Source organism: Centropristis striata, chromosome 24 (assembly GCF_030273125.1).
Source record: "Centropristis striata isolate RG_2023a ecotype Rhode Island chromosome 24, C.striata_1.0, whole genome shotgun sequence".
NCBI lineage: Eukaryota > Metazoa > Chordata > Actinopteri > Perciformes > Serranidae > Centropristis > Centropristis striata.
The window spans coordinates 11404309-11431214 of NC_081540.1; the positions used below are offsets into that span (position 1 = coordinate 11404309).

Consider the following 26906-nt stretch of genomic DNA (forward strand, 5'->3'; position numbering starts at 1 on the left):
AAATATTTTTTTCATGTGTGGCCCTAATCCTCTTCCGTATAAATACAATTATTTCCTCCTTTAAAGAATAAAAGATAAATAAATAAATGTTTTTTATGAAACGGAAAGCCCCTTTAAATCGCGCATGCGCAGAGGGCGGAGCCTGCGGAAGTCCTGACGGAAAGGTCTTTTTGTTTGGACCGCTGAGAGAGTCGACACTCAGTTTGATTCCCCTGGTTAACAACCGTTTTTTATCTGCATTACTTTCGGTGAGTACTTGTATTTCCACATTCTCGGTGTTGTCGCGCACCTTCACGCTATCGTACAGACGCTTAAATGTTGCATATTTTCGTGCAAAATAGCGTTTTTACCCCGGTAACGTTGCCATCATGGGCGCTGTTTTAAAGCGGATTTTGGTGAACTTCTCCTCGTTGTAGCCCACAAACCTCAAGAATGCCTCGTTGTTAAATCAAAGCTTGTGGTGACATTTCGACTGGAAGTTGTGTTTAATGACATATTAGCACCCAATGCTTGTTTTAAGTGTATACATTTAAGCAGCCGGTTGGTAATTTAGCTGATATGGTTAGCCAGCTAGCGGGCCCTGCTAACCAGCGCATGGTGAGGCCCGGAGCTAGCTAACAATGCTAAGCTACAATTAGCCAGCTGGAGTTTGGAGGCTCCCTGATTAAATCTGAGCCGCTACTTAATGCTTTATTTCTCCAAAAAATCACCAAATCATGTCTGCTTCAGAGTCACACGTTTAATGGACCCCTAAACACTTTAATTTCCTTTAGTGATCACAGCTCCATTGTACCACCACCTATTGTCTTTTGTCTGTTTGCACTTCATTTGCGATTGTGTGGGTAATTATACAAAAACGCCCTCCTGTTATTTGGCATGGTCAAAATCTTATTTATAAATTTATTTTCATTTTATCAACGAGGTTTGCATGAAAACACCAATATTGTTGTAACCTAATGTAGTCCTCCTTTTTGATTTAAGTTTACACGTTTAAGTTTTTTATTTAAAAGCACCTTAAATCACACCCCTAGCTTGTTAAAAATGTTCAAGCTGTAAAATTCTAGTAAATCACCCGAAAAAAAACTGCCAGCTATCTTTCCAACTAACCTTCCTGTTCTGCACAGTCAAATATCACTAGTTTCTACTGTTTTCAGATGCTATTCCTTAAAATGGGTTACAACCAGGCACTAATCACTAGCCAAATTCTTGTAAAAGTATGTAAGTGGCAGTTCAATTTGCTCAATAACACAGCTAAACAAAAGTATAATTATTGTTTAATTAATTAAAGGTAATTTAACACCCTTTTAATTTGGCACTCTCAAAATCTTTTAATTTTAATTTAATTTTTTACATTTTAGTAGCAAGGTTTACATGAAATGAAACCTGAACCATCTCATCCCTGGCTCTTTCCAAATGGTTAATGTTCAATTTTAGTAAATCACCTGACCAAAACAGAGCCAACTATGTTTCCAACTAACCTTCCTGTCTGTGGCACAGCCAAAAGGCTTTCTACAGCAGATTGATGTTCATCTTTAAATATGGGTTATAAACAATGAGTAAAAGTAGCATCAATCACTAGTCAAATGCCTGTAAAAATGATTTTCTTCATACCTCAGTTAAACAAAACGTACCTATTGAGTGGCTGAAGAGTTCCTCACCATTTGGCAGTGGGCAAAGTTTAATTTTATACTCTGATTAGGACTGCATTGTTTCATTTTCTGGTGAACGTTTACAGCTTCAGGTTCAGCGAGGGCAGCATGTGGCACTTGGGTGTGGTTGTACTAGTTTTTGGACAAAAATGGAGCTCTGACACTACTCGTTACTTGCATCAGTTCATTGTTTGTTGTTTTGTGCTTTTTTTGTCTATCATGAGCTTCTCGTTAAAATACCAAAGGCACATATTTATCTGCAGGCTTGAGGTGTTGGCATCAAACTTGTGTTGCGTAAGGATAATTTACACTGGTGAACTCATATGACAGAGGAGGTGGAGCTCAGTCAAGTTACACCCAAGCGCTGACAATACAAAACATAATTAAAGGGGAGCTCTGTGTACTGTTCACTCATGTGTTAACGTGTAGTTTGCACAGCTTAAGCAAACCTTAATTTGTCTGTGTGCTATCCTTTTTCAGGGTGTCTTTTATGAGTAATCAAAAGCAGCAAAAGCCGACGCTAACAGGCCAGCGGTTCAAAACGAGGAAAAGAGGTTTGTGTTCTTTGCTGCTTTGCATGCTTTAACTGTGTGCAGATGTTGGCCTTTTACTGAACTTATTGTCTCTTTTTCCACAGATGAAAAGGAGAGGTTTGACCCTACTCAGTTTCAAGAAAGTATCGTACAAGGCTTGAATCAAACTGGCACTGATTTGGAAGCGGTCGCAAAGTTCCTTGATGCCTCTGGCTGCAAGCTTGACTACCGCCGGTATGCAGAGACTCTCTTTGACATCCTGGTGGCTGGCGGGATGCTGGGTGAGTTCATATTTACATTGTTTGTCACTGAAATCTTGACATTAAAGTATTTGAAAGACTCATCAAAATCAGAACTTGATTTTAAAAGAGCACAGATGTATTGAATTTGATGGAATCCTTATTTTAAGGACGGTAGACCATGTTGGTGGGAGAAAAAATATTTACATTATTATTGTGCATTATTTTACGAGGGAATGCATGTTATTTTTTGACTTGAATGGTTGCTTTTCTTTCCTCTCCTGCAGCCCCAGGCGGGACTCTATCTGACGACATGACCCGCACTGAGTTCTGCCTCTTCACGGCACAAGAAGACCTTGAGACAATGCAAGCATATGCTCAGGTAAAAAGCATGTCCCGACGCCATTTATTAGCTCTTATAAAGTATCACTCTTTCACGTGTGTGTTAAAGCATGATAGTCATTTTCCTCTCCTCACCAAAAAACAGGTTTTTAACAAGCTGATCAGGCGTTACAAGTACCTGGAGAAGGGTTTCGAAGAGGAGATCAAGAAGGTGAGTTTTTTTTTTTTTTAATTTTAACAGGATACAAAACCAGTTCTTGAATAACAGAACTTGAGCACTGTGCCATTTTTATCTTGAACTCACAACTCGCTGTGCTGGTTGGACATGTCTCTTGGGACAGGTGTGTCACTTCATTTTGCAGTTAAGTTGATCCAGCTGAAGCACAAACTAATACTTTGACAGTTTTACAATCATTCAGTAATTGTTTAGAGTGGTACTGTGTTCGATTTGTAGTTGTAAAAAAATGATTAATAGTAAAATAATTTTTATCAGCAGGTAAAGTCTAATCTTCCAGTAAGAAAGCAATGACCCACTTTTTAAGCAGATTGTTTGTGAGCTGCAAAACAAAGTTGAATATAAAGCCACACCTGCAAGGTTGTAAACGTTTTGACTTTGCCTGCAATCAAATCAAAGGTGTGGGATTAACTCACCTATGGAAGTTTTTTCACACTTGTTTTTTCCTTCTGTCCTCTGTAGTTGCTGCTGTTTCTTAAGGGGTTCACTGAGTCTGAGCGCAACAAACTGGCCATGCTGACCGGCATCCTGCTGGCCAACGGCAACATATCAGCCTCAATCATTAACAGCCTCTTCAACGAGAACCTCGTCAAAGAGGGTGAGGAGAAATAATCCAGAAATGAATGGGAATGATACTTTGAATTCAGTGAATACACTAGAAACCCAACTTGTCGTCTTCTTGTTCAGGAGTATCTGCAGCCTTCGCTGTCAAGCTGTTCAAGTCATGGATCAATGAGAAGGACATCAACTCTGTTGCTGGCAGTCTCCGCAAAAATGGCATGGACAACAGGCTGATGGTAAATGGGAGTATTTTGATCGACGATTTTTGGAAAAAAGCATCTGTCTTTTAGATTTAACCCTGAAAATCTCTCATTCCCCACAGGAACTCTTTCCTGCCAACAAACGGAGCTGCGAGCATTTTTCTAAGTACTTTACCGACGCCGGGCTGAAGGAGCTGTCCGACTTCGCCCGAAACCAGCAATCCATCGGCGCCCGCAAGGAGCTGCAGAAGGAACTCCAGGAGCAGATGTCTCGTGGTGACCCTCAGAAGGAGGTGAGCTTAACTGTAATGTTGAGGTTAACCACTTCTTCTCAAGCAAGGCTACAGCTGAACTGCTGCAGACAATTTGAAAGCCCTCCATATTCTACGACTACTATTCTGGTGGACAATACTGCTAATAAATTACATTAAATGATATTGCTGCAGTTACAATTTAGTGACATCTCAGTGTTTCCATTGTGTTGATACGATGAGAGGCGTGGTCTCAGATGTTGTTAGTCTGCTCAACGTTTCAGTCGGTGCAGGTGAAAGTCTGAATGTTATTGTTCCTCTTTGTGTTTGAGCAACGTCCCTGTTATTGACACTTCCCCATTTTGCCATGTTGCATAATGTTTTGTTTATGACGGGCACAGCAACAAAGGCAGACGATAGCACAATGAGTCATGAAGTTGAATATAAATTAGCAGTTTTTCAGTGTTATTAGAGGCCTGGTGTTGGTAAATTGTCACAGCCCGAACTGCGTCATTTGGAAATGACATAACATGCCCATTATGCTGTGTTTACCACTAAGCCCTGGGTGGTTTTAATTCTTCTGGACTTCATCTGTCCCCTTTCAGACTGTGAATGTGATGTTTAGTGGTAGATTATTAAAACTTGTAACCCAGCAGTGTTTTTCTCCCCGTCTGTGCAGATAATCGCCTTCACCAAAGAGGAGATGAAAAAGGGCAACCTCTCCGAGCAGGCCATGATCAGCATCATTTGGACCAGCCTGATGAGCTCCGTGGAGTGGAACAAGAAAGAGGAGCTGGTGACCGAACAAGCCATCAAACACTTGAAGGTATGAAACACTTTATATGCCCGTCCTGGACGTAGTATAAATGTTTTGGATACGACTCAATAAGGAATTAAAATGGAGTTATCCATCAGGCATAGTAAGTGTGTTGATCACAAGAGTTGGGCAATAAATTGTGAACCTTGTTACAGTGACTGCAGGTTCTGGCAAGTCTGAAAATGTTAATCAGTGCTGTAAAATGCAGTTTGTCTTCAGCAGGAGAGTCGCCCTGTTCTCTTCTGACTTTTTCTTTTGCCTCGCCAAAAGTAGTTGTACTTTGATACTGTCTCACTGATGGGCCAGTATTTTACTATATAGTGTAGATTGTGGGATGCTCCAACCCCGTTGGAGCCTGATCAATAGTGAACTTGCTCTTTCATTAGTAAAGAAATAAAGTAACTGATTTTTGGAGGAATCATCCAACTTTTTATTTCACCTTGTTTAACGCTGAAGTAGTAGACCAGGGCTCAGGGCTTGTCAGGCGTTATCTTGCGCCGCAGCTTGAAACGTTTGTGATGAATGTGGAATATAGCAGGAGACTGGAACAAGAACAGCAGAACTCTAAAGTAAAACTGCATTAGCGTGTCCTGTTGTTAATCAGTGCACCTTAATGCACCACCAAGCTTTTACTACGTACATTAAAGCTCCAAAGAGAGCGAGCTGAGTGCATTTCCATCTCTGATGTTTGATGGAAGAGATGTTTACTGACATGGCTTCACATTTCTGCAGCAATACAGCCTTCTGCTGAAAGCCTTCACCTCCCAGGGTCTGTCCGAGCTCAGCCTGCTGCTGAAGATCCAGGAGTACTGCTACGACAACATCCACTTCATGAAGGCCTTTCAGAAGATTGTGGTGCTCCTCTACAAAGGTTGGTGCCGACATCAATGCTCAATCTAATGTAAATTATGCACTGACTGATTTTTGTGTTCAGTAATGACGCTGAAAAAAAGTTTTATTACCTTGACATTAAAGTGTTGTACCTCCACTGACAGTTTGTTACGATTATACCAAACATGTTACAAAAAAGCTGCTCATTGAAAAGGTTTAAATCTGACGAGGTCATCCGGTTGGCGCTGTCATGTCGCTCTGACACTAAACCCTCAGCCATCATCTTATCGGTCATCTCCCTGAACCACCTGATGAGTGAAATCTGACTCCTCATACTCTGTGCTGCCACTACTGCTGCACACAGCACACACTGAGTGAATGTTTAGGTTCCACCTGCGACACAGCCGATCTTCACTCTGCTTTGCTTAAACGAACACGCCATTGATTTTTGCTCGCAGATTGTGATCTAAACTCAACTAAATAGCACTAAATTTAACTTAATTAAACCAAGAAATCTTTCCATTTATTTAAAATTAAACAATCCCGGTGTCATATTTGTTTAAAAAAAACAAACTTTGTTCAGTCATCATTCATAGCCAGATAAGTCCTCTGTTTATCATAATAAATGCATACAATTAAAGTCAACAAGAACAGCTGATAAAATGCACAAAATGAGCTTTAGCACAGCTTTGACTCTTTCCCCTCTCTCTCCTAACAGCCGACGTGTTGAGTGAAGAGGCCATACTGAAGTGGTACAATGATGCCCACGTTGCCAAGGGGAAGAGCGTTTTCCTCGAGCAGATGAAAAAATTTGTCGAGTGGCTGAAGAATGCTGAGGAAGGTAAAAAAAAAATGCACACACGCATCTCGTTTGCCCTGAGGTAAAACCTTTGTCACGGCAGATATTTTGACAAGTCATAGCAGGTGAAGATTCCTGATAACGACTGCTCCGCCCTCATGTGCCAGTGAACTCGCATGAATGTGATATCAGTCCCATTTTTTGTCTTTTTATATGGTGAGAATTGTCATGTTGTTAAGCAAACTTCATTAAAAGTGTCTGCCAGTTGTTTAGCTATGATAAAATGTAATAAATGCATGTGGTGCATTTAATTATCTCATGTTAGCCTGCTGGCAGATATAAAGACAAATAGAAATGTGTGAAAAACTGAGCTCTGAACAATGCTTCTCCTCATAAATCCAGTTTCTAGTCATTGCTGGGTTTCACCTCTTGGCACCAGTGAAGCAGAGTTGTACATGAATGGACCTTATTGTGCTTTTTTCTCGAGTTCACGTTTCCAGATTAATAGTGTTAAGATCGCCATCCATGGTTCATTTTTTCTTTTTTTTGGGCTTCAGCGGGTTACCCATTGAATTTAACTTTAAACTACCTTTTTTTTTTTCTGCATTTTGTGTTTGTGTCAATTCTGTTTTAAACGACTTTAAGTACCTTTTTTAAAAGTGCTATAAAATGTATTAACTTATTATGTAACTTTTTTCAAACAATCTGCTGTTAAAGATTTGTTGCCTGTAGCTTTTGTGATTATAAACTGAATTTTTGGAAGGTTGGTTCGAAAAAACATGCAATGTGAAGATGGCATTTTCAACCTTAAGACACAATTATAGAAAATTGGTAAATTTGAAATCAAAATTTCCTCAGTGTCTATTAGATTGTTGTTTAAACATAAAATATAGTGTCATCCGTGTATTTAAACATCATATTGAATACAGACTAAAATGGTAGTCTAATGTGTTCTTCTTAATGTATTTATCACCTGTTGAAGTATTGATCCCTTTGACCAAGTCGGCACTTTTCTTTCCATCTGCAGAGTCAGAATCGGACGAAGAGGAGACCGACTAAAACCTCCACCGCCAGATGAGCTTTTTTCACCCCTTTTTTTCTTTTTATAAGTAGCAGCAGGAGCAGTAGAATGTCTTTTTCCCTTCTTTCTCTTCTACCTCCTGTTACTTCTTTACCCCCAAACACACACACACACCCTTCCACCACTAAAGTATCCAATATTTTTTTTTTTTAAGGGCTCAGTCCTTATTCGTAACATGTTTAAGTGTCTCGGCTCACAGTGGAAGTGGGAAAAGATTAATACTTTTTTTTTTTTTTTTTTCCTTCTCTGTATTATTATTATTGTTGTTTTTCCTTCTGTAATTTGGATACAAATCATTCCATGTGATCTCTATGGCCTCCACTCGAATCAATTGGAACCAGAATTGGTTTGATATCCGGGTTTGCCATGTGACTATGAGGCCGACGAAAACGCAGTATTGCCAACGTTTCCTTTTTTTTTTCTTTTTTTTTTCGCCCTTTTTATTGACTTTTTTTCATTTTGCCCAGCTCATGTTTTGGCTCCTGTTGGGTCTCAAACTTTGCCTCCTTCCTCGACTTTTGGGTAAACCTGTACCGCGTGTCTAATCGCTCTGGTCAGTCCGTCAGAAGACGCCCTGTAAGATGCCTCGCCAGCTAACTGATTATTATTGGTTTCTACTTTCTTTAATCTGATATAAACCAATTGACTTTTTTATGAAAATAAAGATTATTGAAATGGTACCAGTGCGTTCTCTAGCTTTTTATTTTAAATAAAAAGGAGCTATACAACCAACTTATAAATCTTATTTCTGCGCTACAATGACAAGATTTCCAATAAACCAATGATTCTTTTCTTATTCTAAATTGCTTCAAACACTAAAATCTGTTTTAAACATTATTTCTTTGCCATTTCTTTTGCAAATAAGCGCAGGAAAAACATTTTCCAGCTGTCAAGAAACGTAATAGTGTAAAATAAGTCAACTTATTGGAAGTTGAGACCACATTTCTGCCAGGAAAATGATGATAGAACTGTGAATAAAAAAAAAATCAATTATGATGCAAGTCAAACTTTACATATCCGATTTTAGTAAATCATAATAATAAAAACCTTTTAATTACGTCTCATAATTTTGACTATATATCATTAATAGCAGCAGAATTTAACTGAATTTTAGATTCAAAAGTCCCCAAAATTTGCTACTGTCATGGTTGTTTTCCATCATAACCTTTCTTGGTACTTGGACAGAAATGCACAGAAATAATGACTTGGTATCAAAACAATGACTTATCAAACTACCATTTAAAAATGAATGTTAAGTATTTAATATATTAAATAATAAGCATCGCAGTCTCAGTCTTGGAAGTTTGCATTAAGCTAATATTTAAACTTTTTTCAGGGTTAGGAATATGGTTGAATCAGGATAATGCTTGATTTTTCGCTATAATTTGGTGTTTGCATCTGCATATTTTATTGCAGACACCTGTAATGATAAAATCATGATCATAAAATTTTACAAAGTGATGATATACATTGATTGCTTATAGTAAGCATGAATTCTTTACTTTATTTTTAATTGCATTTATATAAATTTAAATTTGATTAAAGTTTTGAGAGTCTGGAAGTTATTGGTTTAGGTAACTTGAAAGGGCTTGAAATTTACCCTTAAAATGCTGTAAAAACCCTGGATAATATTTACTGTTAGAGGTTGACATTTTAATCTTAAGTATCAGGAACAGAATGTTAAGAAATCCAGTCCAGAAAGCACAAAGCAGAAATATGTTAAGAATTACAAACAAAAAGAAATCTGATATTCTCATTTTTATTTGTATTGTACAAAAATACATTTTATCTTCAAGCAGCTTCTCAGTATTTGCGATGTGCAAAGGACACAGTTATCAGTTATTCAAGTACATTTTCTTGCAGTTCTGTAGCTCGTTAGATTTAGAGGTAGGCCTTCATATTTAAACAGGTCTGAGGTAGTGTGCAACGTTCTCATACATATGTGCTGTATGATAAATATCAAGGGATCCAGTTGATTGTAACAAGGATAACAGTTAAATATTCTCCAGATTTGTGCAAAAGGCAGCCGAATGCACTTTGCTTGCCATGTGCACACAAAACGTCTGAGTTTTGTGTTGTTTTTTTAAAGTGATACAGAGATTGTGCAACAATGCAAAAGTAAACATTTCACCACACTGCAAATATAAATATCTTAATATTCCATCTTGATTTCAGGCCAAAGCAGGTGAGGAAACAGACAAAAGACTATACATAATGTAATGCACCATTCAGATGGAGAATTTTCCAGTTGGATCTTCAAATACAGAACAAATCACCAATCAGAGCATCACTGGAGCCTAAAACTTCACTCAGTTCTCAAAAGCCCCGATGTCTAATTAGCATCAGTGCATTAAGGCAGCAAATGGGATTCTAAATATTTCAAACTGTCTAAAAAGGAGTAAATATCAGGCCCAACCGTCACTAAACTGACATCTTGGCAACTAATAAGGACCAACCAGGGTGCTGTTTAAAGCTGAGTTTTTCCAAAATTATGTAGATAAGCATAATCCTCCCCATTTAACAAAGCATAAAACAAAAAACAAATTTATCCTCCATTTAATTGTGATGCATTTAAGCTAAATTGTGAACATTATTCTTGTCTGTGTATGTTAAAACAATATATTATTAAAGCTCTGCAGTGTGCACACATTTTTGGCTTAGGTTAAAAAGTGTTTTGCAAATCTAAATAGTTTCCATTGCAATAACATTTTCAATAAATTCAGCTTGGCATCATGATTGCCATGTTTTTTAAGTGACTCATAGGGAAAACATTTTTAGTAGTGCTGAGCGAGAGCACTGCAGCCATAAAATTAGCTGCCTTGTTATCCTCCGTGGCGATCAATCTATAAAGATAGTTTAAAATCAGTAGAAATTTTGCACCTACTTCTGGCTTATTGAGTGGGTGATTTTGCTGTGATCCTGTCATGCTGTCACATGTGGTGATGCAACACAATAACAGGAACTCTTCTATTTCTGCAGCAAGTCTCTCCACTCTTCTGCATGTAAGGCACATTGCATGGATTGAAGTATTACAAGTCTGTTTCTAACAAAGGTAAGCTGAGAAGGCTGTTCAAAGTGCTTATTTTTCAGAAATTGGCAAATATGAACTATTGCTTTTACCAAAAATATTTTCAATAACACTAAAGCTGAGCATACACCGCGTGATTATAGAAATGTTATTGCAACTCTGACTATTGGAGTAAATCACTTGTTGTAAACCTAAAGCTCACAATATATGTGCTCACACCGTATGGTCCAATGATCAAGCCACAACCTCTGCAGACCTCATAGCCGTGTTTCCATCAACAAATTTTGATGTGCAATTTGAAGATTTGCATGAGAAAAGCTTGATGGAGACGCCAAAATTTGAAAATGTGCATTCAAGTTTTTACACTCCCTTGAGATAGTTTTTGTCTATTCCAAAAAAAGTAGTTAAAGCACTAAACAGGAGATGGAAAGGATTTTTGCAAAAAAGTTCAGACGTATCAACGTTTAACTCGCATGACTGATCAGCTGTTTCGGCTCTGACATGAAAGAATTATAAGTTGCTCAATTAAATCTAACTCTGAAGTCATATTTGCTCTCATGGATGGCCAAAGTTGTCCAATTAGCAACCTCTTTTATTTAATTTTTTCTTTCTTGCATAATCTTTTCTTCTACTGTTTAGTGACAGATTACCCTACAGCAACGCATAACACTGCTATCTGCTGACCAAAGTATGTTTATGCTGCATTGTTTATTCGCCCTAAACCTGGAAACGTCCCTAATTCGCATTTTCTTTAATGCAAGATTTCAACATTTTGCTTCAAAATTTAATTTGACTAAAATGGACACACGGCTACTTGCTACTTAAGTTTGTTTAAAATAAAATGAGTTCTGCAACGAGTCAGAAACTGACTCACATGCACATGTACAGTGTATGCCCAGCTTCAGCTACGCTTTCTAACAAACTCTCCAATTCTTGTTTCCAATGCTGTCGTCTGATTTTATAACAATACTTTTCGTACTGTTGTCAGATACTTATAATAACAATCTGAGCCTGTTTTTTTTTTTTTAGTGACGTACGTTGACGATGCACATTTGCAGACCAATTTTTTTTTAAAAAAAAGGTTGTCCCCATTAGTCACTTGAACATAAAATCATGAAAAAACATCAAAGTTAAGCTTTAAAGTTCTCCTGACCAGCTTTGATATTTCCGACGACACTTAAGGCACTGTTAATGCCACTCAACTGACAGCAACCGCTGCAGTAGCTGCTCTACAGTTTCCTGCATGTGACTGAAGGCGACAAGGCGTTTTTTTTTTAGGAGTGTTGGGCGTAGGGTGGGGGTGGTAGTGGGGTAGTTTGTACTATTCGTGAGACCAAAATAGCCCCCCGTCAGGTGCAACTTTACACATCGGCTCAGGTTACAGCTCAACCAAAACACAGAGGGTCAGAAGCACACGGACGTGAACAAAAAGTGCTTTTCAGTGTTAATTTGTTCTTCTAGTCTAATCCAAAAATAAATATATTTATATATGTACAAAGTCCTACAAGTGTATGTATGTAAACAACATGAGGGTGGACTCCACGTCCGTCTGTCCGGAGGCGCTTTGCTTCACACAGCAGCTGAGTGCTTCCCTCCATCTCTGAGCTATGGAGGCAAAGAAACGGTCATTTTTACCATTTTTGACACGGTTCAGTGAAAGCACCATGACATGCATCCTAAAAATACTTAGTATCCAAGTTTGTTATTTATTCATTTATTGTATTATAATATATTCATTTAATATCTGATTTATTTTGGAATGGTTTATTGATATTTAAAACTCATTATTAGTAAAAGAAAAAAAAAGACTTTTTATTTAAGTAACTTCAGTGTTAGAAAATTGTGAAATTATGTTATTTTATATAGAAAATGGATATTCTAAGTTGAAAAAAGCCAAATAATTTTTTGCAGAGCACTAGTAAAATTTTATTATTATTTTATTTTATTTTAAAAGTTTATCCTGCTGTAATAATAAAATCACAGTTTAACATAAAAAGCAATCGTGACATAATATTACTGATCTGGCGCCAGTTAAAAGGCTATATTTATAACTGCAGCGTGTCCAGCCAGACTACTGTAAACACTTCTAATCCTCCACTACGCCTGTTAGTTTAGTACAAAAATGATCATTCACTGGGTTTAAAATCATCAGCATTGTTTAATATTGATAATATTTATTTACCTTTTGAATATCTACAGCCCTTTGCATTTAAGTGGTGCTTTGTAGTTTCTTTTCAACCATTTTGGAACCATATGTTTCACCAACAATCCTTTTTATTTGTAGAAATCAAAGGAAATTAATGTATCATAGATCAAACCAAGTCTGCTAAAAACAATAAGCAAAAACGACTTTAAATCACACCAATCGACTATTTTTGCAGTGTTTTCTTTTACGAAACTACACTTGTAGCCTTACTGAAGCACTTACTTTAACCTCTGAAGGTTGTTTTCAATTTGTGTTGTCAATCAGTGCAAAAACAGGTGCCAGAACCAAACTTGGCTTCTGAAATACTATTTCCAACATGCAGAGGATACAACCTGCACAGGTGCATCATCTGCTCTGCTTTTATGAGTCATACTGGAAGCATAAATCAGCACTGGAGCAACTGTGACATGCAGAATATAGGGTAACGCCTTATAATAATCATCAATAATAAACGGTGAATTGCAAAAGTCCATTCAAAACTATCTTAAGTAAAAGCATCAAAATGTACTTAAAGTATCAAAAGTAAAAGTACTCCAGAATGACCCTACTTAGATTGTTTTATATATTCCAAATATATTATTTGATTATTATATTTGATACATTTATGTTTTCATTTTGTCATTTTTTTTCAATGTAAAACCAATTTAATGTGTTATACTGCTATATATTATTATAGATTATAAAAATAATGTTGAATTAATGGAAATACTCAAGTAAGTACCCCAAAATTGTACTTAAGTACAGTACTTGAGTAAATGCACTTAGTTACATTGCACTACTGGATAGTGATTTAAACTTGAGTCAATGGTTATTTTACTGTTTACAGAGAATAGAATGATTAATAACATTTACCAATCATCAGTTGCCACAATGCTATAATTTATGTTTTTATAGTTTTTTTTTAATGCACACATAACCCTATACTCTATTAAGTATGTGTTATTGATCACCAAACAACTTGTAAACAGTCTATAAACATAATCTGAAGTATGAAATTTAAGTATTAAATGGATATATTGTAACGCATCTATAAATAGTTTACAATAGGCTCTTTTGTATTTTTACCATGGTCCAACAGGTGTAAGAGGCCGCTCACCAGTTTCCTCTGGTTGCTGAGGCAGAAAGTGCAGATCGGCCGCAGGGAGGGCGCGCTGAGCGCCGCGGCGCCGTGCAGGATGCTCTGGTAGCCGATGCAGGGCTGTCCGTCCCGGCAGTCCTCCCCCAGCAGCAGCACGTTAGCCAGGTGCGAGATGTAGCTGGAGGCCAGACGCAGCGTCTCTATCTTGGAGAGCTTCCTGTCGGCGGGCTCGGTGGGAATGAGCGTGCGGAGCGCCGTGAAGGCGGTGTTCACGCTGTGCGTCCTGTACCGCTCGCGCGCGTTCGCCGCCTGCCTCTGTTTGCTAACACCAGCGAGACACGCGTCTCCTCCGCTGCTGCGTCTCCGCCTCCTCCTGCGTCTCGGCGCACCGGCCCGGGAAGCCCCGTCCGCCGTCTCCTCGCCCGGCTCTCTGCGCGGGCTGCAGTCCCCGGTGGACTTCCCGTCGGAGCTGTCGCTGCCGCTGTCCAGGTCGTCCAGGTCGGAGGTGAAGACGTCGGGCTGCGCGCTGCGCTCGCTGCCTGTGGACTTCATCCTGGCTCTGCTCTGCTCTGACTGGAGCTGCGGGGGCCCTGCGGGCGGCCAGCGGCTGCACATCACTTTATCCTGAGGGTGAAAATAGCACCGGGGGCCGAGCAGCTGCCGCCGATCCGGTGACCGAGGGTGTTTGCGCCGGCCGGCCCCCCGGCGGATCGACATACCATTGCTAATGAATGACGGCTGCTTTCTGGGTCGCCAGACCGCCGCGGAAAGGACAAGACAGGTGGAGCCTGCAGGGAGGGGGGCACCTGTTGTGGTCTGCAGGATACAGGTTTAAATTAGGATCGACCGATATAGGTCTGCCTTCAAGGCCAATACCGACATTTTCACAAGAATAATACTAATATTATTAATGAAAGATATTTCGGCCGAGAGTCAGTGTTTGATGAATCAAAAACAAACCATGAATAATGTTAATGTAATCAATGCATTTGTTTAAACACCTTCATTGAAAAATACAATTCCCACTGTCAAAAAATACACTAGTTCTGATTCAAAACGTCATTATACTAGTGCAGAAAAAAAAGGATCGTTTACACCAGATAGTTATGTACTCATAACACAGTTTCCACACTGCATTTAGAAGTTGTTTTAGGAGCTCTTATTTACACGAAATATACAGTTGAGTAAAATAATGAAAAAAAAATTAAAAATACAATTTGGAGAACACGTTTGTTATGTTACACGTTATCCTAGAATTAAAATAATAATTATCTCTGAAATCAGCAGTGGAAAGTAACTAAGTACATCTACTTTAGTTACTTGATAAAACAATGTTATCAAATGTACAAAAAATTTATAAAAGTAGCCATTATTCGATAATATGTGATAGAAACCAATACTTCTGTTTTATTTATTTAGCTACTTTTGCATCAATTTTCAAATTGATTTACTTTCCATTGTATTTATTTATTTTATGTATAGGAATGAATGAAGAATTATTTGTTTTTGCATTTATTTTATATATTCAAAACTTGTTGTGTAAATGTATTTATTTACATTAATGCCCCACCCCCATTCTTACCCACTAACGTGATTTATTTCTGTTAGTTAGATTAGTTCCTTTTAAAAAAAATTAATGATAATTCTTCATGATGCAAATGAGCAGTCTGTAATGCAAAATTGTATCATGTGGTCAGCCTTTAACCTATTGATAATTAATCTAAAAATAAACATAACAATATTAATAAATCATCAAAATGAATAAACAAAGTCATAATTAAATGTAATAAAAAATGAAAGGGTATTTAATACAAAGTTAAAGAAAATTAATTAAAAACACAAATTTCAATTTTAATGTCATTATCAAATACTCTATGGCTGCATTAATTTTAATATTATTTTTGGTACATTACATTGCAAATTATCCAGTAATTTAAAACATTTTAAAAAAATGTTTTCTTAGTTTTTTATCTCCAGTCCATATCATTCTGCAGAAGGAATATTTTTGTCATATAAAAAATATATTTCTACATTGTGACACAGTACTTCCTCCCCACAATATCTTTTATGATTCTTCCCTCTCACACTCAGCTGATGAACTTGATGGACAGTTTAATATAGCAAAGCGGTGCTACACTTTAGTTTACTAGTGTGTGTTTGTTTGTTTGTGTGTGTCCTGCTTGCTGGCATCCACGGCGGAGGATAACTTTGCTCCCTTGGCTGATCGCTCTGAGCTTCCTTTGAGTGAGCAGTCCAGGTGGACCCGCCCGTCCCGTCCCGTCCACTCCAGCGTGTGTGCCCACCAGGATGGACACATACGCCCCTCCCCTCCTCCTCCACCTTTGCCCAGTGCCATCTTTGGGGGTGGATATAAATATCAGTGAACGTGTGATGCCTTGTGAGAGTGTGTGCTTTAAAAGCTCTGAGAAACCTTCAAGTCAGGCTGTTAATTTTACTGGAATCACATCAGAAAGGTGAAATTAATTTAAACCTGTTAATGTCTTGAATTTTATCTGCATTTCTGTGCAGATTTATATTCTTGATATTATTATTATTGCCACCAGAGGGCAGTAAAACCCTAATTATAATCTCTAGCAGCTTTATTCTTGCAAAATATTTTTTTATTTTATATTTTATATTATATTTGTAAAAGATTTCCAGCCTTGAATCATTTTAAAAACAATTAAGTATAAAACACAAGATATAAAATCACTTTTAGAGGTCAAAGGTCACCTTCCTGTGGGATTAAGCTTGCAGCAGGAGGTCAAAGGGCAACTCATTTAGATTTAGCTGATACATTTGGAAAGAAAATCATTTCTACCATTTAAAGAAATGCAAAGAATTCATAGAGGGATTAAAAAAGATGGCAACAAACATCAACAGAGGTCCAGGCTGGTTTCTCCTGCTGCGCTCCTAACAAACCGTCCAGCTCCGTCCCTAATCAGCTGTGAGAAGTCAGCCGGCTCTTCAGTGTGCAGCCGTGCAGAGGCACAAGTCAGGGAGAGGCTGGCAGAGAGGAATCCTAATTGGTCTGGAGCTAATGCGGCCTCATTAATCTTTTAATCCTCATTTCCTCTCCGCCCCCGTGGCCCCGACCCGCTGGCCGTGAACTTGTCTGGCCCCTGTAGCAAAGTCAAATGCTCCTTCAGCGCTGCTCAAAAGCCTTTAGCAAACTAAAAGCCTCTCTTACACAAATTACAAACACTTAGATCATGAATTTTAAATGTTTGATTACCTGATCTTTTTATTTTCAGGTTCTCTGGTGGTCAGGTTGGAGGTCTTCAGCTCCATGAACAGCTGTTGACAAGAGGATTATGGGTACAAGGAGACAGACGAGGAACCGTGAAAGGTACCAACAGGTGGAAGGACTCACATATTCTACTTTCAGTAAAAGTAGCACGACCACTCTGCAGAAATACAAAAAGTCTGATAAAAAGTACCAATAAAAGCACATAAAGTCATGGGAAAAAGTGTTCGACCACCTTGTTTTCTTCATTTTCTTGTTCATTTTAATGCCTGGTACAACTAAAGGTACATTTGTTTGGACAAATATAGTAACAAAAATCTTGATAATGAATTTTGATATTATAAAGAAAACCATGGAAAATGTCTAGATATCAGCTCTTAAATTAAACTCTTATGAGCTATTTTTGTTGTTATCATTATATTTGTCCAAACAAATGTACCTTTAGTTGTACCAGGCATTAAAATGAACAAGAAATGTGGTCTAATATTTTACTGTAGTGCGGGTTTCATAGTTGTAGGAATAAAAATGTACTTAAAGTACCAAAAGTAGGAGTACCAATTATTATTTTTAAGTCATGAACTGAGGACAGAAATAATTTAGACTTCAAAAATATCACCTGAATTTTTGAGGAATGTTTATTTTTTTATTTTTGCCTTCAGGGCTTCTGTAGGTTACTTTAAATTTTTAATAAATGAAACTAACACCTCTAAAGTGCTCGGCTTCTTTTGAGAAAACCAAATATAGAAATGTAGTCAAGATCAGTGGTGGAATGTAACTGGTGGAAAGTAAATTTACCGAAGTACTGTACTTAAGTACAATTTTGAGGTACTTGTACTTTACGTCAGTATTTAAATTTTATGTAACTATATAATTCTATTCCACTACATTTAGAAGCAAATATTGTACTTTTTACTCCACTACATTTAGTTGACAGCTTTAGTTACTTCTCAGGTCGGGATTTAACATAAAACATGATCAGTTTAAAGTGATTAAACATTTTTATAAATTAAACCTCATAACAGTATATTTAGTTAAAGAAAATTAACATAAATGCATCAATAATAATAATACAATAATATATTTAGAATAAAAATAACAATTTGAGTGAAGTCATTCTGCAATGAGTACTTTTACTTTTGATACTTTAAGTACATTTTGATGCATTTGTACTTTTATTTCAGTTAGTTTTCAATACAAGACTTTTACATGTAGTGGAGTAATTTCACAGTTTGGTATTAGTACTTAAGTTAAGGATCTGAATACTTCTTCCACCATCTGCTCAAGATCAAACAATACAAATTCTGTAAAACTTCATAATCAACAAGGAAATACATTATTTAAAATAAATCTGAAGAAATCAGTACCTTTAAAGGATCTTTATTTTCTTACAAAACAACCAATAAACAATGCTTTAATAAGAAATAACATCGATTATACAGTGATTAAGATATATACAACAAAAATATACGACAATATAAAACAACCAAATAAATAAATACTCATACAGAGGTTTGTGTTTGTGGGTTTGAGTGAAATAGCTGCTCCTGATTAAGAACCATGAGTTTATGTTTCATGTATGAAGGCTTTGGTCAGAAATGAGCATTAAAAGAGAAAATATTGGCTCTGTAACAGTCTTTTATAATGCTGGGACACTTTTCCTTGTCTGCAGAATGTAGCATAGTAGATGTCTTTAAATACAACAACAGGTATCATTAGCCTAGCTTAGCACAAAAACTGGAAGCAGGGGGAAACTGTTAGCTCAGAAAACAATTTGCAAACATCAGCTACAAAAAAAATACTTTTTCTAATTTGGTAATTTGGAGCTATATGTCATTTAAATCTTCCTGGCAGTAGAGGTGTGAATCAGCTGAGGCTGATATGATATTATTTTAAGCATTCTGCGATATGGTGAGTATTGCAATACAATATATTGTGATTTAACTTCATAACTGCATTTTGTGTCCACAAAATTAAATTCAACTGATATCAAACATGTATGGATGACAACAACTGCAGCATTTTATCAAACTTTCCTCAACTTTAAGCTTCACTGCTCTGGATTTTTCTGAATGAAACATAAAAACTTTGCAGAGTTATTTTATTACAACTTCCGACACATTTATAGGATATCCTGACACCGTCTTGAATCTCACTGCCACAACGCTAAAAATATTGGCCAAAATCTGGATTTGGTATACATGCGATATTATGCTGTATTGATTTTTTGCCCCACCTCTAGCTGCCAGTTCTGTAAGATAATTAATACAGGTGCATGGCTCTTTTTTGTGTCAGTTTCTGACTGCAGTAAAAATGATGTTTTTGAGAAGACATACACCAACACAAATATGGGTTGAATCAGAATTTTTCCTTATGATTGCTTCTAGCAGAATCAGATCAGAAAGAAATGCTCTGGATTATATTACAATTTATAACAAAAAAATATGAATGTAAATGTTGCCTGCAGCTGTGCAGAAATACTGTGTTTAAACAAACTGAATTGACATGAAAGAAAAAAAAAGCCGGGCAGCATTCAGATGTTGATTTAGAATTGGAATGACCCTATATATGACTATATATATATATATGACCTTTTAACTATCATGTTGTTGAAACCAGAATTTCCCCCTGCTTTCATTTTTTTTTTGCTAAGATAGGCTCCGCACACTCTGGTTTTCCATTGACGATGCTTTGTGCTGATGGCTCCGGTTCACCTGATGGTTTTGTCAGTGCTGATTGAACTCCAACTGTTTTTTGGTGTTTGCTGGTTGCCAGCAGGCCTCAGCCGCGTGGAATAGGGAGCTGAAAAAACAAGACAGTTTCATCATGACTGACACAGAACAAAACTGGAAAGCAGCAGGAAAAATGTCAAGAACAAAGAGCAGGACTTAGAATTTATAAAAATGACCATCGAAAACTTTTTGTCCTTTGGGATATGTTCCTGAATTCCCCAATGAATTTGTCTCGAAATTTCAAAACATTGCCTTTAGCTTTCATGACTGTTAGGAAGTAGGGCTGCACGATATATATTGATATAAAAAATATATTGATATATTTTTAAATGTAATATGGAATCAGACTATGCATCAATAAAGTTTAAAAAAATTCTTTATATATAAATGCTGCCCTTACTAGTGTTTGTCATATTTAGTTCTTTTGTAATGTTCGTTATTCTTTTCTCATATAAATATATTTATTTCAGAAAAAGATTGGCCTTTTTTATTTCATAGGCTATTTTTATTTAAGATATTTTTATTTATTTAAATGTGCACTTTATGGAGCTTTGATTTTAAAAAAGGTACTCCTGTTGTTATACAGTATTAATGTTCACTTAAATAAACTCTCACTTTGTGATAAAAATATCGGGATATATATCATATATCGATATTCAGCCTAAATATATCGGGATATGACTTTTGGTCTATATCGCCCAGCCCTATTAGGAAGTGTAGATATTTGGAAAGATTTCCATACATAAGTTTTTCTTTTCAGTTCCACTTTATTTTCTTCTCCAGCTTAAAACAAGCAAAAAGGTGCAAAAGCTAGTTAAACAGCTGTGAGTTCTTGAGGCAGAATTTCTGCATGTTGAAGATAAACTGGCAGCTTCACAATCACAACACAGCTCTACATTTTGCTTTGATTACTGCAGCATTCAAAAACTATCCCTCCACATTATTTTGTTCTCAATACAACATCAGTCACTGGTCAGTTCGTGAGATTGGATGCATTTCCACGTGTTTCCAGTTTCCCTCAGATTTTTTCCCCAGTTTCTGACTTACACGTGTGGGTCTCGAACCAGCTGAGAAATGTAGCAGTGAGAGTAACTTAAACATTCATAATCCTTCTGAAATCTGCTCCCAATGTGTCAAATGTGTTTTAGACCTTTAGCTCATTTCTGAGGAGCAAAAACCTGTCTGAAAGACCTTACAAGGCAGGAGAGAGGGTACATTTTAAGGTTGAATTTGTTTTTGAGTTTAAATGAAAGTAATTATAAAGTCCCGTGACTCTAATACCACTCCATGTTCAGCCCTTCTTAAAAGCTCGTTAAATAAAATCAACCAGGCTGTAAGCTACGTAACATTTTAACTCAAATCATAATCTTTTTCCTAAACATCCAAAGTAGTTGTGTTTCACAAACCTAACCAAGTACTTTCAACACACTTATTTTACAGACTCGTCTCCCCTCAAAAACTTCAATATAAGCCATGGAAGTTAGGTTGTTTATGTAGCTTACGTAAATGTTGTGGCTCGTGGTTTGTGAATCACATTTTTTTTATGTCACTAACGTTATTAACGTAACCTACATTGTTTACGTAAGAAACTTCCGTGGCTCACGTCACATAACTACAACCACAAACCATTCGTATATGCAGTAGTCACGTTATTCTCATAACTACATCACTTCTGGCATTTATATACCCTTTTTTTCAAACTTTTTAACTATTTTTAAAACACCTTATCAGGAAGTTTTTTGCCCTAAACCCAGGTCAGTGGTTTTGTTGGCTAAATTCACAGAAACTGCCTTTGTGCGGTATTTTTTTTATTTTTAGCACACACTGCGGTACCATGAACCGCAAAAAACTCATTATGACAAACGCTCATATGAGTCGTTATGGGTGGTTTTGACAAATGGTCTATTCTGTTGCTTAGGTTGGAGATTTTGTTGTTATTTTAACCCAAACCATGATCTTTTTCTGAAAACTAACCGAATAGTTTTGTAGCCATTTTGTAACACTGTTGAGAAAAGATTATTACCCTTCTGGAGCAAGTAGAACCAGAGTATCCGCTCCGGCAGGCGCAGACGTTTGGTCGGACACATCGACTGCCATAAAGACACTTCTGTTCACAGACAGCTGAGGAGGAACAGAAACATAGGTCACAAAACGCAAGTATGCAATTGTGTGAATCATCCAACAGACCCAATTTAGCCCCAATAATTATTGGGATACTCACGGATCTGACACAGCATGCCCTGCCAGCCCAGGGCACAGTGGCAGGTGTTGGCTCCCACACACTCCCCTCCGTTCAGACACTTGTGCAGGCAGCTGGCTGAGAGGCGACACAAGACTCACACATTAGAGAAGAAGTAACAAAAAAGGAGGATGAAAAAAAATGACCTGGATTTGACGTAAAAGCATGAACCTGTCAGCAAGACATTGATACTTAACTTCCTCAGTTTTTCAGTCAGTAATATTAATTTATTTTTGTGTCTGCTCAGCTGCTTATAGAAGGCAGAAACTGCTAAAATAAATACATGATTCCATAAATAAATTAATATACCAAATTGATGTTAAAAAATTATATTTAAATGTAAAAAAATACAAATAAATTGATATTTTTTATTTAATTTGCTTCTTTATTTATTAAACTTGTTATGACTTCATTTAGTGTTTATTTATTTATTTATATTGTTATAAATGCTGAAATATTTTTATTTTTCCATGTATTGTTTTGTATCATTTTAAAAAAATGATTTCATCAATAAATGGGGGTCAACTTTTTGCATCTAAGAAATAAATCTAAAAATAATTAAAAGGGAAAATGAAATTGGAAAGCAAATACATACAGAAATAAATACAAATAATCAAGTTGAAAAATGTCTGCTACTTATATTATTATGGCATATTTTTTTTTTTTTTATATTGTAAATTGACAGGACATAAATAATAAATAGTTTTTCATAGATGCTGGCTTGAAAGGCTGTTTTTAATTGCTTTGCTGAACAGGAAGTGACAACATGCCTGACAGATGAAAGGCCATCCAAATGAGTGACAGGTGTTAAGGTGGTAACTGACGAGGGGAGGGGGCGGAGCCACCAACACACAGCTGCAGCAGTTACTGCTGATCTGTGGTTCATCTCCTCTTTCCTGGTGTTTGGATTTCTTTTCGGTGGCTGATAGTTCAGCTATATAAAAAACAACTATAAAACACTGCAGACATCAGAGCTGATGGTTTCCATATGGGAGGTGTTTTTGTGAGAAGCATCATCAGCAGAGACTGGAGGGTTCACATGTTCACATCTCTGCAGGACAGTGTCACTTCCTCCTTCTGCTTCGGTTCGGTGAGTTTTACAGTGAGATGACACACTCTGAGACATTTATCAGTCAAAGCCAAGGTTATTATAGTTAACGAAAACTAATGAAATAACCAAAACTGGAATTGAACAAAACATTTTCGTTAACTGAAATAAAAATAACAAGAGTTTTTAAAAAAATGATAACTAACTGAAACTATATTGTGTGATTACAAAACCAACTAAACTTATAGTGAAAAAGTCTTTTGTTTTTGGCTTTGTCAACTTTTTTCACACATAATCCAGTGTTTGTATTAGAAAGAGGATTGTGTTAGTGAACATGCAGGAACACATGGTAAATATGTTTATTGAGACTGGGATATCGTCACTCAAACCAAAATTCAAAACACCTGGAACTGTAAGAGGTAATAACCTCTTCTGGGCTAAGCCAAAGTAAATAAAGGCAAAATTTATTATGACCTCTTTGAATCTTGCACCCAACACATAGCCCATTACAAAAAAACTAAAACTAATAAAAACTAAACTAAAACCAAGCATTTTCAAAATCTAAATACTAAACTTAAACCAGCAAACTCACTCTAAAAACTAACTAAAGCTAACCTAATTTGAGAACAAATTCACAACAAAATGAAAACAGACTAATAAAAAAAATCCAAAACTTTTATAATCTTGGTTAAAGCCTCTAATTTTAGTTTCTGGTTGACTTCACTTCACCTTTAACACACCCAGGGAGAAAGAACCTTTTTATTTGTTCCCACTGAGACATAATAGGATCCAACAGGTTGGCCTGGACGAGGATCACGTTGTAAATGTGAAGTATCTGTTTCTGTATAAAACTGATTCTTTTATCGCAGCACTTACGTTTATCACATCTCTTTCCTCGCCAACCTGACGGACAATCGCAAACATCTGGACCCACACACCTGCCGCCGTTCATACACATGGGCTCACACACACCTGCAGAGAAAGAGAAATAATATAACGATGCAGTTAGAGCAGATAAAGAGGACCATGACGGGTCTACATTTGTGAATTGATCCCTCCTTTTATTACTTTTTGCAGAGTTTGTTTGTGCTGAACTCTAATCTCTCTACAAATTAATTTTTACCACTAATGGGGAAAAAAATCACATTACAGACTGCTGTTCCCAGTGTGGTGTCATTTCATGTTGATCTCACTGATGGCAAAATAATTTTAATTTTTCAGATTTAATTAGAAAAATCTTGAGTAGAAAATTCAGCATTTTCATTCATCGATCAGTCAAACTTAATTCATATTGCACCTTTCATAGAGTATAGTGCAGTTTAAAGTGCTCAACATTTGGAGGATAAAGAGATGACAGAAAAAAGGATGAAAAAGAAAGAGGACATCATGATGGCAAGTTAAGAAAAAGATGAAGAGAATAATGTTTGAGGGGGTGTGAGGAAAGCAGGAAGATGAGGAGGAAGACAGAAATCAGAGAAAAATGTTGAGAGGAGAAATAAAAGGATTTAAAAGTAATAAGTGATGGAAATGATTAAAGACTGACTTTTCTCACATCGCCTCCCAGTGTATCCCTGCAGACAGGAGCACACGTTGTTCCTGATGCACAGACCGCCGTTCTTACAGGGAGGACTGCAAACGGCTGGTGAGGAAAAAAAATAATTGAGAAAATAATCAGACAAAAAAACCCCTGAAATAAACCAATTGATGGCTGAAGTCATAAACGTACCGTTCTGACATTGTGCGCCGTAGAAACCGTGAGGACACTCGCAGGTGTTTGGCCGAACACACACACCTCCGTTGAAACACACGGGAGAGCAGAGAGCTGCAGAGAGAGACGAGGGCATCAGCATTAAGAGGTCAGTACACACACACACACACACACACACACACACACAAACACTAAAACACACACACTAAAATACACTCACCAGTCTCACAGGAGGGCCCGGTCCAGCCTGTCAGACACTTGCACTCATCTGGAGAAACACACTGGCCTCCGTTGTGACAGTGACGGCTACACACCACTATGATCAACCAAAAAAATCATTAAATCAATCATTAAAAGTTAAGAAAATGAAGTGAATTATAGGAAGAACTGGAGTAACTGTGAACTCACTGGTCTCACATCGAGGTCCAACAAACCCGTAAGGACACGAACAAGTCTGCAGTCCCACACAGGTTCCTCCGTTTTCACACGGTGACCTGCACAAAGCTGCAGAGAGCAAGAAAATCATAAAAAATGACACACAAAAAATTAACAGTCATAATACAATGCAGTAGTACAGGCTCGCTCATGAAGTTGGAATAAGTGGAATAAGTTTTGAGAATATATACACTTTATCTGTCAAGAATAAATCACTTTATCACAATAATTTAATGGAAACAAGTAAAAATTATGTAGTGTTTGTTATTAACTTTATGTGCGACCGTGCATAATACATTACAATTTTTGAATAGCATAATTCTCAAAAAAGATAAAAAAAATAATTAAAATGAAATAGATTGTAGACGCTATTTCTAAATACTACTAATAAAAATAAAATGATAATAATGAATAATTAATAAACTATATATATATAGTTTATTAATTATTCATTATTATCTATATATATATATATATATATATATATATATATATATAGATATAGATAGATTGTGTGTTTTAATACAATGGAAAAATCAAAATCTCTTTTGTACACTTGTATTTTCAGACTAAACTAAAATGAATAAATGCAATAAATTATATGTAGTATTATGTTCATGCAGACAAAATTAAACAAACGCATTTAATGATGGTATAAAGTAGTTTGCTAAAGACATCTGTGACTGGATTAACTGAGAAAAGGAAGTAAGCTTTACCTTCCTGACAGGATTCTCCATGAAACCCACTCAGACAGTGACACACACCCGGAGCGACGCACACACCTCCGTTCACACAACCCGGCTCACAGATTGCTGAGAAAACATGGATAAACAAAAAATAAAAAAGGATAAACACACACAGGTGTGGAGAAAAATAATAGCTAAAACAATGTTTTATTTGTTCACCTGTCAGACAGTCGAATCCAGTGTAGCCTGGTTTGCAGCGGCAGGTGTTGGGTGCAGCACACTCCATGTTCCTGCCACACGTATGCCTGCAAACAGCTTGAAAAACACACAGGGGAGATGTTAAACATGCATAAGGGGTATGAAAGTGTTAAACAATTCTTTTTATTATTGAAGTGTTGAAGGAATGGAGTAGTGCTGCACAATTAATCAAAGTTTTATCAAAGTGCATTATGGACAAGTGCAATATTCAAGTACAGTATTTGTTAAAGGCAAAAACGTGTCCAAAATAGCGTTCTGAATTAAATATTGTGGTGTTGAAGAGACGTCCCTGGCCTAAAAATAGTTTTCTACAGACTTAAAAGGTTTGATTGGATTCTCAACAAAAACATACACCATGAATATGTTATTAGTTTTCACCAAAAACAAGTAAAATGACAAAACTAAAAATTTTCTAAAGAAATTTTGAGTGTGCTTTAGCAGACGAATGTGAGTGAGAAGACAAATTGCGCAGTTTCCAAATTCATTTTTTGACAAATTTTTCTCTTCTCCACTCTAGCTATGATGTCATTCACTCTAGCCTCTCCATAAGATAACAATGGGGGGATTTTTTTTGCATGTTTTTGCCGAATAATTTGAAAACCGTTTGCACACATGTCATGTCACATGTCATGGCCGAGCCGGTCGATTTGATACCTTTTTAAGTGTATGTGCGACCAAGTAGTCGACCGGAAAAATGGAAGAAATT

General features: G+C 36.8%; 3 protein-coding genes and 1 long non-coding RNA gene across 6 annotated transcripts in view; 2 read left to right on the forward strand and 2 right to left on the reverse strand.

The window, feature by feature from the left end:
* Window positions 1-114: 114 nt before the first annotated feature.
* bzw1a (basic leucine zipper and W2 domains 1a) lies at window positions 115-8218 on the forward strand. Its single transcript, XM_059327993.1, has 12 exons — window positions 115-248; window positions 2130-2203; window positions 2287-2463; window positions 2709-2803; window positions 2909-2974; window positions 3461-3596; window positions 3686-3795; window positions 3882-4052; window positions 4690-4836; window positions 5560-5698; window positions 6377-6499; window positions 7485-8218. Exons 2-12 carry the CDS (start codon window positions 2140-2142, stop codon window positions 7514-7516), a joined length of 1260 nt encoding a protein of 419 aa, XP_059183976.1. The 5' UTR covers window positions 115-248; window positions 2130-2139; the 3' UTR covers window positions 7517-8218.
* Window positions 8219-10663: 2445 nt separating this feature from the next.
* si:ch211-246m6.4 (transcription factor 15) lies at window positions 10664-15036 on the reverse strand. The gene is made up of 2 exons (XM_059327994.1): window positions 13869-15036; window positions 10664-12171 (listed from the first exon to the last, which is right to left on the reverse strand). Exons 1-2 carry the CDS (start codon window positions 14565-14567, stop codon window positions 12136-12138), a joined length of 735 nt encoding a protein of 244 aa, XP_059183977.1. The 5' UTR covers window positions 14568-15036; the 3' UTR covers window positions 10664-12135.
* Window positions 15037-21749: 6713 nt separating this feature from the next.
* si:ch211-246m6.5 (von Willebrand factor D and EGF domain-containing protein) overlaps window positions 21750-26906 on the reverse strand; it is a 33138-nt gene continuing 27981 nt past the window's right edge. The window contains exons 24-32 of the mRNA XM_059327995.1: window positions 26162-26257; window positions 25973-26068; window positions 25230-25325; window positions 25042-25137; window positions 24840-24935; window positions 24657-24752; window positions 23990-24085; window positions 22048-22143; window positions 21750-21947 (exon numbers count right to left, since the gene is read on the reverse strand). Of these exons, the coding sequence (XP_059183978.1) occupies window positions 21796-21947; window positions 22048-22143; window positions 23990-24085; window positions 24657-24752; window positions 24840-24935; window positions 25042-25137; window positions 25230-25325; window positions 25973-26068; window positions 26162-26257 (920 nt within the window). The 3' untranslated portion in view covers window positions 21750-21795. The remainder of the gene's footprint in view (window positions 21948-22047; window positions 22144-23989; window positions 24086-24656; window positions 24753-24839; window positions 24936-25041; window positions 25138-25229; window positions 25326-25972; window positions 26069-26161; window positions 26258-26906) is intronic.
* The window catches only part of LOC131962895 (uncharacterized), a 31574-nt gene continuing 27601 nt past the window's right edge, over window positions 22934-26906 (forward strand). For all 3 annotated transcript variants that reach the window (XR_009389973.1, XR_009389974.1, XR_009389975.1), the window contains exons 1-3: window positions 22934-23155; window positions 24678-24755; window positions 24863-24969. This is a non-coding gene — a long non-coding RNA (uncharacterized LOC131962895). The remainder of the gene's footprint in view (window positions 23156-24677; window positions 24756-24862; window positions 24970-26906) is intronic.

Bases quoted from the DNA above. Each gene is read 5' to 3' on its own strand.
- bzw1a (XM_059327993.1), top strand. From the start codon at position 2,140: ATGAGTAATCAAAAGCAGCAAAAGCCGACGCTAACAGGCCAGCGGTTC. The intron at 4,053-4,689 runs GTGAGCTTAACT...CCGTCTGTGCAG, and splicing joins GTGGTGACCCTCAGAAGGAG to ATAATCGCCTTCACCAAAGA. The intron at 4,837-5,559 runs GTATGAAACACT...ACATTTCTGCAG, and splicing joins AAGCCATCAAACACTTGAAG to CAATACAGCCTTCTGCTGAA.
- si:ch211-246m6.4 (XM_059327994.1), bottom strand. From the start codon at position 14,567: ATGTCGATCCGCCGGGGGGCCGGCCGGCGCAAACACCCTCGGTCACCG. The intron at 12,172-13,868 runs GTGAGCGGCCTC...TTGCCTCCATAG, and splicing joins TCAGCAACCAGAGGAAACTG to CTCAGAGATGGAGGGAAGCA.